Genomic DNA, 12746 nt, shown 5'->3' with positions numbered 1-12746 from the left:
TTTTCATTTGACTAGTTTTTTAAAATAAAATCCTTACTAATTAAAACTGAGTTTGAGGACACCTTACTTCTGGTGCAAGCTGTACGATTTGAGAAAGCTTGACAGAAACTATCAATCACATACTACGGTTTTATACCCCAGCAATGGCAACATGACTCTCAGTAATTAAGATAGAAAAGAGACATGTATTTTTCAGCCTCAATTTAGAAGAATGGCTCGAGAAGAACCTCTTTGAATCCAATTTTGCATGTGATCCTAGTGAGTGGCAGGCCCTCTTTGGCAACATTTGTGGGCAACTTTGGGTTAGGAGAAATAAGTATGTTTTTAATGTAGATTTCATTGAAACCGGGAGTGTTTTGGAGAAAAGCTTATAGATGTGAGATAGTTATCTTCAGTTCAATCATGGGATGGAGTATCCTTTGAGGCACACAACTGTTAGATTTTGCCGACTCATAAAATGGACATTGCCTGAAGATGGTTAGTAGAAAGTAAATACTAATGGTGCAGTTTGTCAAAGGTCTGGGCATGCTTTAGTCGGTGGACTAATACGTGATCATCATGGGTTTTGGGTTGTTGGTTTCTCAAAAAATATTGGTTGTTGTTTGGTGATTATGGTTACTAAAAGGGCTCCAAATAGTATGGAATCTCGACCTTAATCAAATGATACTTAAGATGGATAATATTGACGCTATTCAAGTAATCCAAGCTAATAGAGGTGAGTAGCATTATTCAGCTGTGACACGAGCAATAAAGGATTTTGTTCAACGTCCATGGAGGGTTCGAATTTCACATTTCTTCAGAGAAGGCAATAGAGTAGCTGATGGTTTGGCAGCTCTAGCGTTCTCAAGACCTTTAGGTAGATCTATATTTATGCAACCACCAGATGAAGTTTCTCAACTACTATATGATGATTATTCTTGAATGGCTTGGACTCATCTAATTTAGTTTTGGCTAAATTCATCTTTTATTCCCAAAACAAAAAAAAAAGATTCGCAACAACTAATCGTGTTGTGATTAATAAGCAAAAAATTAAATTATATAATAATATTTTAAAGTTATTGCTAATATTATAATATTTAACAATATCATTGTAATCTTAAATCCTAAAAATTAAATTTAACATTAACAACCAAAAGTCATTCTAAATATTGCAATTTTACAAACAATATTTAATATTGTTATTATATTATTAATTATACAACAACACAAAATACCGATACAAGATTTGATTATTAAATACAATTTTTTCTTGTATGGTAATGAAGATGGAGTAATATTAGAATTGAATTTTCATCATTAAAATTTAAAAATTTAAGTCAGTCCTTTTATTTTACCGGCTCAAATATTGTGAAATAATTTGCAACACTCGTTTGTTTTATTCATTTGACTTCTTAGAAGTCAGGTTTTTCTAGAGTAAAAGTCAGATATTAATGTCCCAATTCCTTTTTTTTCCATAAAAAAATTCCAATTTAAGATTTAACCGTTTGATATCACTTTCATCAGCGAAAGTATATTATATAAGCTATTCAATTCACTGATCCCTTGACCCACTGTTAAAGAGAATCTTTCTTTAATTAAGATTTATTTATTATATAGATATAAAATAAATAATAGTTAGCATAAATTTAGATTTAAAATTAGAAAGTAAAAATGTTTGTAAAAAATAATATATTTTCAAAATACTCAAAAAAGTTTCTTTCTTTTTGCTATAAATAAATTATAAATGTGGCTAAATATTACTAATTAAATTAATTTATTATTAATTTATATTAAAATATGTATATAATACTCTTACCAAACGTGATATAAAATAATCCGTTAACGAAACATTATCTATATTATAAAGTTTGAGATACTAAAAACTTAAGTATCTAAGATTGAGTTGTATTATGAATTATATATCAATTTTGTTAAAGTTATTGTAATGACTTTTGTAATGATAAAATTAGGGTAAGTGTATCTAATTAGTATGAAAAATATAATATTAGGAAATATAAAAGGCGAACGAGCAACTAAAAAGGATTGGCAATGATAGGCGACGAACTTAATTTATTATAAAAAGAATGAAACGATGATTACAACAACAGAGTTTTGACTTAAATCAACAAATGTTACAGTTGCGCTAAGAAAAATCCAAATTCATAACAAAAATGAAAAGAAAATTGAAGGAAAAGAATGAACGACGTTCAAAAAGAAGGTCGGGTGGTAGTTTTACAAATAAAACAAAAAATGTCTAGCATTGTGGAAGATCCGTTGGCGGGGGAGGCAAGGTTGTGTCGGGAGTTGGTCCGTTCTCAACAATGAAGGCAGTGGACAGGCCTATTGACATGTGCCCGTCAAAGTGGCAATGCATAAACCAAACACCTGTTCATTTCGGATGCATTGAAACAATTGAGTTCAAATACTAGCAGAGGGGATTCTAGGGCATGGGCCCGCCCCTAAAATGATAAATTCTCATTTAAGTTCTTTAAATTTTTTTAAAATTTTAAATTAATTAAAATAAAATTATATTTTAACTTTTTAAAATTATAAAAATTTCATTTAATCCTTTAAAATTTATAAAAATATAAACTATAAAAATTAAAAATTTTATTCAACACTAAAAAATTATCCTTGCTTTTCCCAGAGTACTAGGTTGACAAAAACTAGTTGAAAAGAAAAAAGTAAATGATGGATGTTGGAAAATTAACCTGGATTATTAGCTACGAATCTGATGACAGCCCATCCTCCAACAGGTACGCTAACAGTGTTGCGCATTTGGGGGTTGACAAGATTGTAATTCAATGTATCAGTGGCAGGGTTAAAGTTCCCAAACCCTTGCGCCAATACATAGAAATCAAAGCCGTGGAGGTGCATGGGATGGTTCTCCACTCCAATAATAGCTGTGTTCTGCATCACCATCTCCACAGTGGAGTTGAACTTAACCTTAGTGATCCTGGTTCCCTTTGGAGCAAATAGCAGAGGTGGGTCGAAGTTAATGCTAGGGTTGGTGTAGTCAAATTGAACCGGGGGATTGGCAGGGAAATCAGTGGTGTACACTCCTCCGACGTTGAAGAAAAAGGCTTGCAACAAAGACAAGCTAGTAGGTGACACGAAGGATACATTGTTCATGCTGGCCGAGAGGGCTGCCCCAACAGGTGGACGACCCAAACAAGATACGTTTGGTGGGCAGACATCGAGCCCCATTCCAACGGTAACAAACATTTTGTGGTCCACGTTAAGTGGGACAGGGACCCAGTGAGGCCCGCCGACCAAACTGGTAAGTTCGGTGAAAAACTTATGAGCCGTGGGGGTGTCATTGAAAGCCGGTACGACCGGCATTAGCGGCGTTGTTGAAGATGATGCACCCTGATAGATGATGACACCCCTCGACGTAGTAGGATCAAACGGTACACCAACTGCAGTGCCACTGGCACTTGCATAATTATTAGCGGTCATGTAATACGATCCAACCGGCTGATTCGCGGTCAGCAAAACGTCAACCGTCTGGCCAGGGGAGATAACCACGACGTCGGTGACATATGGGTTGGTGTAACGAGCGTCAACAGCCACAACAGTCATGTTATGATTGGCTATCTTGTAAAAGAGATGGGAATTGACGGCAGCGTTGATAATACGTAAGAGATAAGTCTTCCCTTGCTTCACCCTATGCTTGTACATTTCTGAAAATATAATTAAATTAAGTTAAATTATACATTGGTTGTTACAGCATGTGGAGTACGCATGGAGATCATAAATCTGCAATCAGTCACTTACGGTTTTGAGAGCATGGATAGAGATCACCGGGCCATCCATTTATTGTATAAGCATTAGAAATATTAGGACCAACGCCAAGGGCTAGAGCCCGGGTTTCAACATCAACGACATTAGCATTCCACCACTCACCTGCAACCGCATTGCTATTTGTCAGCTAAAACCTTGAGCCATGGAACATTTATATATCTCATGATAAATAATGAATTCAATGTAATATCTTAGGTTCCCGATAGCCATATATACCTAACACGATGGGAACTTCCCTATAGGGCGTTGGGAATGGGTAAGAGTGGCGAACCCTGGGGCGGATGATGATTGCACCGTGGACGGTGGCACGGAGAAAGGAGGAATGAGCGTGCCAGAAAAGGGTTCCCTCCTGGTTAATGATTCTGAACTTGTAGGTGAATTTATTTCCGGGGCGAATTGCACACTGAGTGATCATCTCAGGTCCATCTGCCCAGGCACTCAGTAACTGAAAAACGCCATGCCTGTTCAAGCAACATAACCGTCAGCAAATGATTAAATCATAAGACTGCATTAAAAAGAAAAACAGGTTATATATTTAGTATTGGACTTTGGTTAATTAATACTAAATCATTGGTAGTTGAAGTTGAGCAATCTTTGTATTATATAAAAATGGTTCACACGAATTTTCAAGGAAAAAAAAAAGAAAAAGTGGATCACATGGGAATAAGATACACGTTTGCTTGCGTTTGCATCCCAAATGGACTTGTTCGTGGTCGTGGCTACACGCATCATATTTTAATAAGATAATTAAAAATGTTGTTTTGAATTAAATAAAACCGAAGGAATGAGTCAATAATAATTTCACGAACGAACAAGCAAAATTTGATACTGGAAACAGCTAGCGCTTAGAAGGAAAATTATATTTCAAGTTAAGTTGGTGAATTTGAGTAAATTCAATTGTATTTTGCGGTGAAGGTTTACCAGTGAATTGTCATGTTGTAAGGTGACATATTAAAGACGTGAATAATGAGTTTGTCACCCTCTCGAACGCGGAGGCTTGGGCCAGGGAGGCTATCATTTACTGCTGTAATCACCTGGCGGTTGCACAGCCTAGTAACAGAGAAATTTTTAACCTGCCAACAAATTCAAATTATTAGCTTCCCAATTATCTAACTGTAATGGTCGAAAGCTTATCAAGGAGGTAAATATGAGTAAGGGAAAGTGAAGGGTGTGTTTAAAAAGCCATAGCCTCAAATCAAAGTGCATGGTGTTACACAGGTAAGATATGTAATGATGGATATTGGGAGGAGTGTGAATATAAAACCATCCTCCTGGTTTCATGGATTTGATTGAGTTGAAATTCAAAACCTTTGAGCCAGCTTGGGATTGTAAAGGAGGGACTAACTTAATCCATAGATGAAAAGAAAATGCATAAGAGTAGAATTCATTACATAGAATGAGTGCTCTACTGTTGCAGCTGAAACTGTTGTAGCAGCCACCATAAGAAGCAAAGAGGAAGCAAACAAGAAAACAGGGCGCCCCATTTTGCTTGAAGAAATAACAGAGGGAAGGTAACAAAAATGCTTTGCGAGGAGTGTGAGGCAAAGGTTGAAGAAGGAGCTTCAATTTATATAAGAAGTGCGAGGTTCCCTGTTGGAACTTTCGTCATATTTCGGCGATAGTTTATTTACTTGAAGAAATCGTTTTTCTTAGAGATAAAAATGTCAACTCAACCCTACACGATAAAGATAATTAAAATATTCAGCGTACTAATTACTTAACAACCTAGACAAAATGAATGGGAAAAGTTAGAGATCGAACACGAAAACCAATATGAAAAAAATTAATAAATTGAACAATCATTTCTTTTTAAATTTTATGTATTTGTATTGTTAAAAATAAATTATACATGATAAAATAATTAAACAGTGACATATGATATTTCTCGTGTACCTCACACTAATATACAAAAATTAGTTTTTAATAGATAAAATTTTTAACAAAAATATCATTTTATTCTTTGATCTAATATAAAAAGACTAATTTACTTATTTTTAATAGAAAATAAAAAAATTCAATTCGATTCTTAATACATAACCTTCTATAATACTCTTACCTACGTTAGTCCAACCTTCGTTACCAAAGTGTTGAAATTTAGCCACGTTTTTTACATGAAAGATAAAAACTAAAAACCATAAAAGAATCTTATGAAGCCAATCCTTTTGAAAATCTTTGTAATGAATTTAGAAGAGTCAATTCTCCCCTGGTATTCTAGTAGAGTCGGCTTGATACAAACCCAATCTCGATTCAAGTCAAAGCAATGAGCCGTGTGAGACCTACGGAGCTACGTCTATGAAGCCTTAAGCAGAGAGGTGGAACCAAGCCGGTACTTTACTTAAAGAAAGGGATGAGCAAGGCGTTTAGGCACGAAAATACCAAGGGCAAGGTAGGATCAATCTAATTGAGCTCGTACGACAGGGTGGAAGATCTCTTTAGAAAGTCCGGGCAGGGGGGATCAATTAGCCATGTGGTACTAGGATCCTAAATGATCCCTTTTTAGGTGCAATCTAATAACAGTGCAATTTTGAGGTAATTAAATGACACATCCAATTGAAGGGTTGGAATGCATCACCAGCTAGAGTCTTGCTGTGGCTATAGTGCAGGCTCTAAATATCGTCAAACTATAAAATGATTGAAAATTGATGGGAAAATTAACCAGGAACTATGGCGTGTACCGATATATATATTTTTTTGGTTATGATTGAGATTAAAGAGTGTGAAGTTTATTAATTAATTATTTAATAAATTATGTCATTCATTATTCAATTTTTAAAGTGTTTTTATTTTGGGTGATCAAAATAAAATTTTTGTAATTTATCACTCAATTTTTAAGTTCTTTCATTTTAATCACATAACTGTTAAATCTCTAACGGCAGATGATTATAAATGTCACTTCATATTTACACTTTCATTTTGATCACCCTTCTAGGTCCTTTCATTTTTTGAGCCCCAAAAAGTAAAAAAAAAATAACAGTTAAAATGAAAGAAGGGTAAAAATTAAATAATTCTTTAAAAAATATCAAATTGTGCTTGTTTACCCTTTGCTAAAAGTTCTTATTTTCTTTCAATATTGAAATTTTAAATTTCAGAACAACGAAATCAATTAAATAAATTATTGGAAAAATTATCCCTTGATAGTGTTAGCCTCTTTATTACTATAATGTTGAAATTAATTCAACAAATAAATTTAATTTCTTTCTAAATTTTAAAATTTTATTTTATGTTTTCAAATTAAAATCAGTTCGAATAACTTATCTTTAATAGTTGTCTATGAAATCTTTTTTTTTTGATTATATGATTTTGAATCTTTACCCATGCCAAAAAAAACTAAGGACTTTTTTACCCACGTCTTTATCCAAATGAAGAATAAGCAATTAATTTAAGTAATTGTAAGGATTTTTTTTTTGTTTTTAGCTTAATATGGAAGATCCAAGATTTATATAATCATAGACAATTATTAAATATGAGTTATTTGAGTTTATTTCATTAAAAATAATCTGGAAATATAAAATAAAATTTTAAAACTTATAAGGAGATTAAATTAGTTAATTTAATTAATTTTAATATTACAATAACAAATTGGTTGAAAATTTAATTAATTGATTTTGATGTTTTAAAATTTAAAATTTTAATATTAAAAAATATTTAAAATTTTCTAAAATATAAACAAATACAATATACAAAATTTTAAAGCATTATATAGACCAAAATAAAAGTGTAAATATGATGTAGCGTATACAGTCAATTACCGTTAGAGATTAATAGTTAAGTGACTAAAATAAAAATATAATAAAAATTAAATAAAAAAATTATAAAAAATTAATTATGTATTACCAAAATAAAAATACTCTAAATATTAGTTGACTTTGATTTCAACTCGATAAAGTGTCAAGTTTATTAAAGGACTTTTGTACCGTCTACAGTTACCGTCACCATCTCTTATGAGATTAACGGACAAATTCTATTTTATTATTTTAAATTTAATCAGATTCTAAACCTAAATCTAAAATTTTAAAATCCTAATCTTTTACAAGTAAACTCTAAAGCATTAAATTTAAATCCTCCATACCTTAAATCTTTAAAAATTAAAACCCTAAATAATAAATTTGGCAAAACCTTAAACACGAATTGAAATTCACTTGAATTTAAATTCAATTAATGGTTTAAAATTTATGTTTTTAAGGAAAATAGTTTGTGGTAGGTAAATTTTCAATCTAGAACGTTGAACAGGCTCCCTTCAATTAATTTTTTTAAAAAAAATAAAAATAAAAAGCAACACAAAATAATAATGTACATTAAATTCCACCCCACCCAAACTCTCTGGTCTCCTTTAGTCTGACATAGGTAAATATTGAATATTCATATTTTAATGTATCTTGCTTTTTATTTTTTATGAATTACGTCTCATGGATAACAGTCGTATCTTTGATATCATATATAAAATTTTGACTTTTTTATATAAAATGCATTTATATTTTCTCAAGAATATCCATACTTTGTAATTTTTTACATTAATTTAAAGATGAAAATCTTTTGTTTGAATGCATCAATTTCTTCAAATGGTAATATATTATTTCTCAATATATTCGGTACTACTTCTTCTTTTTTATTTATTTATAAATTTTATAATTGGGCATGAGATACGTTTTGTGAATTTTCCAATATTTTTATGTTTTTGTTCCTTTTCAGGCTTTTATCACCGGAATACATTTCCAACATTTTTAATATATATTTTATTTATTTTTATTCATTTAATTTGTGTTTATTCTAATAATTACATCATTTTAATATTGTGTTTTAAGTTTGATTAGTTTTTTTAATATTCGTGTTTGATTTAATCAACCCTTTTTTACATTGTTGAATAATAAATATTATAATAAATAAAAATTTGCTTGCCAAGAAAGAATATAGAGTAATTTCTCCTTTTGTAGTCTTCATTTACTTCTTGTAATTTCCTTCGTTGATTGAAACCTTAACTTAAAATAATGCTTGAATTTGGCCAAGTAAAAGGAATAAAAAAAAATGCTATACTAATATATACGCTAATTGGATCAAGTCAATAGTTTTAAGTTTTCCTATTCCTCGATCTTCATTTATTTTTATTTTCTCTAAAACAAACTTACTAACAAGGGATCTTTTAAATAAGATTTGAATTTTGGGTTTAGTAGATAAAAAAGTTTTATTTAAGAGTTCAACTAGATTTAAATTTAAATTTAGTTTAAGCTCTAGACACCATAAATTTCAAACCAAATAAAAAACAACGAAACCCAAGTAGATCAATTAGTGGGGTTTTTTGTGTACAACCTTTGGACTTTGAACATTCAACTCCTTTTTGTTACCATATTTTATATTCATTTCCAGAAAATATATATGTCAAAGTGTTAAAATCTCATTCCATATTATTCTTTATCTAATTCGAAGTTATAGCTTACTGATTGGGTATTCATATTTCTCAGAAATAGTTTAGATTCAAATCATTGTTGTATCAAAAAAAATATTATTGGCCCATGTATTTTGGTCGACCCTCTCCTTTCAAGTAAACTCATTTAATAGTGTTGAAGAAAAGTGAGTTGAGAATGATTGAGTAGCACCGAGAAGATTAAAAACTTGTCTTTTTTGGTTTAGTAATTTAATTAAGAAAATCTTTGGACTTAATTATGTGTTGTTATTTTCAAGATATTTTGGTCTATCTCTGGAAAACAATCCTTAGAGTTTGAAGTTTGGATCGGACTCAAGTGAATCAATTAAGTCATTGGAATGTAAGATTTGGTCGAGATAGTGCTATTGATTTTGAGTAGCATATCTTCGAGTGATTTTGTTTTGATTATTATTGATATATTAGCTATTTTGTTTTGTTTTGAAGTAGAAATTGATATATACTTTAAAGTGTGTCTAGGTTATGTAATTAGAGTTTATTGAGTGCATTCTAATTTGTTCATTAAAGAATTATTTTGTGAGAGAGTGCAAACTGTTAGTGTTTATTGTCCAAGTTCTTAAGGGGAAAATTTGAAGGTGAGTGTTCTAGTTTTAGGTACAAATGTGAGGTCTCTATACTGAAGGAGTTATAGAGTGTGAATCAGTTGTTGTGTTTGTGATAAAAGATAATGGAATTACTCATTAAGCCAAACTCCACAGATGTAGAGAAATTAAACTGTATAAACAAATCTCTGTATTATTTCTATTTTGTTTACATAGTTTTTCGCAGTGCTAAGTTGTAATGAAGACTATAGACTAACACTTGTATTGAAATCTTCTTTTTGAGCAAATAGACAAGTTAAAAAAACAACAATTAGTGTATGAAAAAGCAAAATAAATATAAAATATCTTATTATAGTAATAGATTAAAAGCACATATCTTTACCAAGACTAAAGATTTAAATGGGTCAGGTGCTATATATATACCCAAATAGAAAACAATACTTTGCTTGGCCTGCCCGTAAACACGTAAGCGTTCATCATTGAGGAATTAGATATAACTATCATGGAATACATAAATGAAAACCATGTCTTGATCAAAGCTATTATCAAGTTCACCAACTAATCTGATCTGTCTTTGGTTCGATGTAATAGCAGGAAGTTCGTTATGTATTATGTGGCAAATGTTGACTTATATGTTTTTGTTTCTTTTTTCCAGATATTCTGGTCACTTGCTTGCCTTAGGACCAAAGGTATCGATTTATATATTGCACCTTGTACGCTGCCACTGGGAGTAAAATTAATATCATTAACGTCTCTTGTACACTTAAGATATCTCTCAATTTAAATTTAATTTAATTACATGATTTGTCAAAGTCTCAAGTTTGAAGACAACTCCCAATTACTTATTATTTATTCCTAAATTAATATATAAATTTTTATTATATTTAAATCATTGCATATACAAGTAATTATATTTACTTTTTACTCAATATAAAAATAAATGAATGTATGTTGTTTGATCAAATTCAAATTTTTATGAGTAAATTTGAATCAGAATAAAAGATTGTGTTGGTGGAGGTTAAAATTTTAAAATTTTTAAAAGTTAAATTTAAAAATTTTGTATTAAAGATCTTAAATTGAATTATTAATTTTTTTGAAGAGATAAAAGTGCATTTTTTAAATTTAATCAAAAGATTAAAAGGATTTAAATTAAATATTATTTGTAATTTTTCATTTTCCTACGCCCCATGAAAAAATGAAAAGGTGTTTTTTTGTTTAAGCATCTCTCACTAATAATGTGAATAAGGTATTGTCCTCTTTTGAGAATCAATACATTTTCAAATTTTTGTTTCTCAGTTATGAAGAGAGCTTAAACAACTTCTTTTGAAACTACTAAAAACTACAAACCATGATCACCGAAGAGTAAGGGCACAGCCCCATTACCATTGAAAAGAGCTGGTGTGCAACTGCGGAAAAATTTTCATTTGCCCTATTTATAATTTATACTGTGATCCTTTTAAAAATGACAAAAAATTAATTTAATTATCTAAAAATTATAAATATATAAATTATTAAAATAAAAAAAATTATAATTTTACTATCATAAAAATATATAATTTAATTCTGACCCCCTAAAAATAGTTTCTGCCTTCGCTCCTGCTGGTGTGCATGGCATGATTTAAACTCAGCCTCCAACATATAAATAGGGACGGATCCAGGATTTTACTCCAAAGGGGGGAGAAACTTCTAAATTTGAACAACCTTTTTCTTTTAACTAAAAAAGTGTCAATTCTTTTGGAAAACTTTTTTTTTCTTATCAAACAAATTAATTTAATATTTTATAAAAAGCACGAACAATTTAATTGTAAAAATTAAAAGAAAAAAATCACACTATATAAAATTAAATATTTCTTTCTAATATGCAAAGAAAAAAAAACTAATACTATACTAAAAATTTTGTAAATATCATTATAATTCCAAAAATTAAATTAAAAAAAACTTAGCCTTAATCCTATTTCTCAATTGCACCATTTGCTTTTTCATAAGATCTAACTCTTCAATGATAGAATCTATTAAAAATTCTCGAGCTATTTTTTTTCGATGTATGCCACCAAGTAAGTTAAAAAAAATCATCTTCCATTCTGTTGCGAAGTCTTGTCTTCATAATTTTCATGGTTGAAAATGCTCGTTCAATTATTACAATAGACACGGGAAGAGTTAACACAAGACATACAAATCAAAATATAAAAAAGTCACTAACCTAATATGTATTGGTATGAGCCAAATCAATTAATTCTGGAATTTAACTTTAAAGTCTATATTCTTTCATGACCCGTCATACATTAATATTTGATTATTATTATTAAAAATTATATAATTAAAAATTAAAAAATATTTTTTAATATAAAATATAACACCAAACTTAAAATACATGCTAATTTATATATAAAATTGATAAATCTAAAAGTTTGAAGGGTTTCATGGACCTTACTTGAATCCTACATGGCTGCGCCATGGTTTACTTTGGATTAATAAATTAATTAAACTTTTTTCTAGCAATACTGTTGACTCTTTGAGAAACTGATTTATGCATATCCACTTCTATTTGAATATGTCAAATTCATATTCCTATCAGCCCTTTTAATTAATTTTATTATGGTAATTCATAAAACAAACATTGAATTTGAGCTGTTGAGAGCGATAGTTACCTTAGCAGGAATTGAAAAAATACTTACCACAACAATATGAATAAAGGTGTTAAATCAATTTTATAATTAAAGAAAAGTTAAGCTATTGGAACAACTTGCCTATCCAATCAGCAAATTACTCTCTGTTCATTGCAGTTAAAATAAAAATTAAGTAGAAATGTAGTTAGAATTGGTAAACCCTATTTATCTCTAAGTTAACAAATTATCACATACTTAGGTTTTGATGTATACAGATTTATTGGTTTGATTAAGTAGGACCGTAGAATGCCATAAGGTGACATTAAAATGCTCTGACTTTTTGTTGATTTAAAATTTATTTTTATATCATAGAAGAAA

The 12746-nt window shown here is 30.0% G+C and overlaps 1 protein-coding gene across 1 annotated transcript; it reads right to left on the bottom strand.

Annotated features, from left to right (window-relative positions):
- Nucleotides 1–2034: 2034 nt before the first annotated feature.
- On the bottom strand, nt 2035–5320 carry LOC107948848 (laccase-7). Its single transcript, XM_016883497.2, has 6 exons — nt 5175–5320; nt 4705–4856; nt 4000–4244; nt 3757–3885; nt 2691–3662; nt 2035–2364 (listed from the first exon to the last, which is right to left on the bottom strand). Exons 1-6 carry the CDS (start codon nt 5265–5267, stop codon nt 2234–2236), a joined length of 1722 nt encoding a protein of 573 aa, XP_016738986.1. The 5' UTR covers nt 5268–5320; the 3' UTR covers nt 2035–2233.
- Between the last annotated feature and the right edge of the window lie 7426 nt (nt 5321–12746).

This window comes from Gossypium hirsutum, chromosome A04, assembly GCF_007990345.1.
Source record: "Gossypium hirsutum isolate 1008001.06 chromosome A04, Gossypium_hirsutum_v2.1, whole genome shotgun sequence".
NCBI classification, from domain to species: Eukaryota; Viridiplantae; Streptophyta; class Magnoliopsida; order Malvales; family Malvaceae; genus Gossypium; species Gossypium hirsutum.
Note: the sequence above shows the minus strand (reverse complement) of the source record. Positions and strands in the feature narration are given on the sequence as shown.

Bases quoted from the DNA above. Each gene is read 5' to 3' on its own strand.
- LOC107948848 (XM_016883497.2), bottom strand. From the start codon at position 5,267: ATGGGGCGCCCTGTTTTCTTGTTTGCTTCCTCTTTGCTTCTTATGGTG. The intron at 4,857-5,174 runs GTAATGAATTCT...ATTTGTTGGCAG, and splicing joins CAGTAGAGCACTCATTCTAT to GTTAAAAATTTCTCTGTTAC. The intron at 2,365-2,690 runs GTTAATTTTCCA...CGAAATGAACAG, and splicing joins ATTCGTAGCTAATAATCCAG to GTGTTTGGTTTATGCATTGC.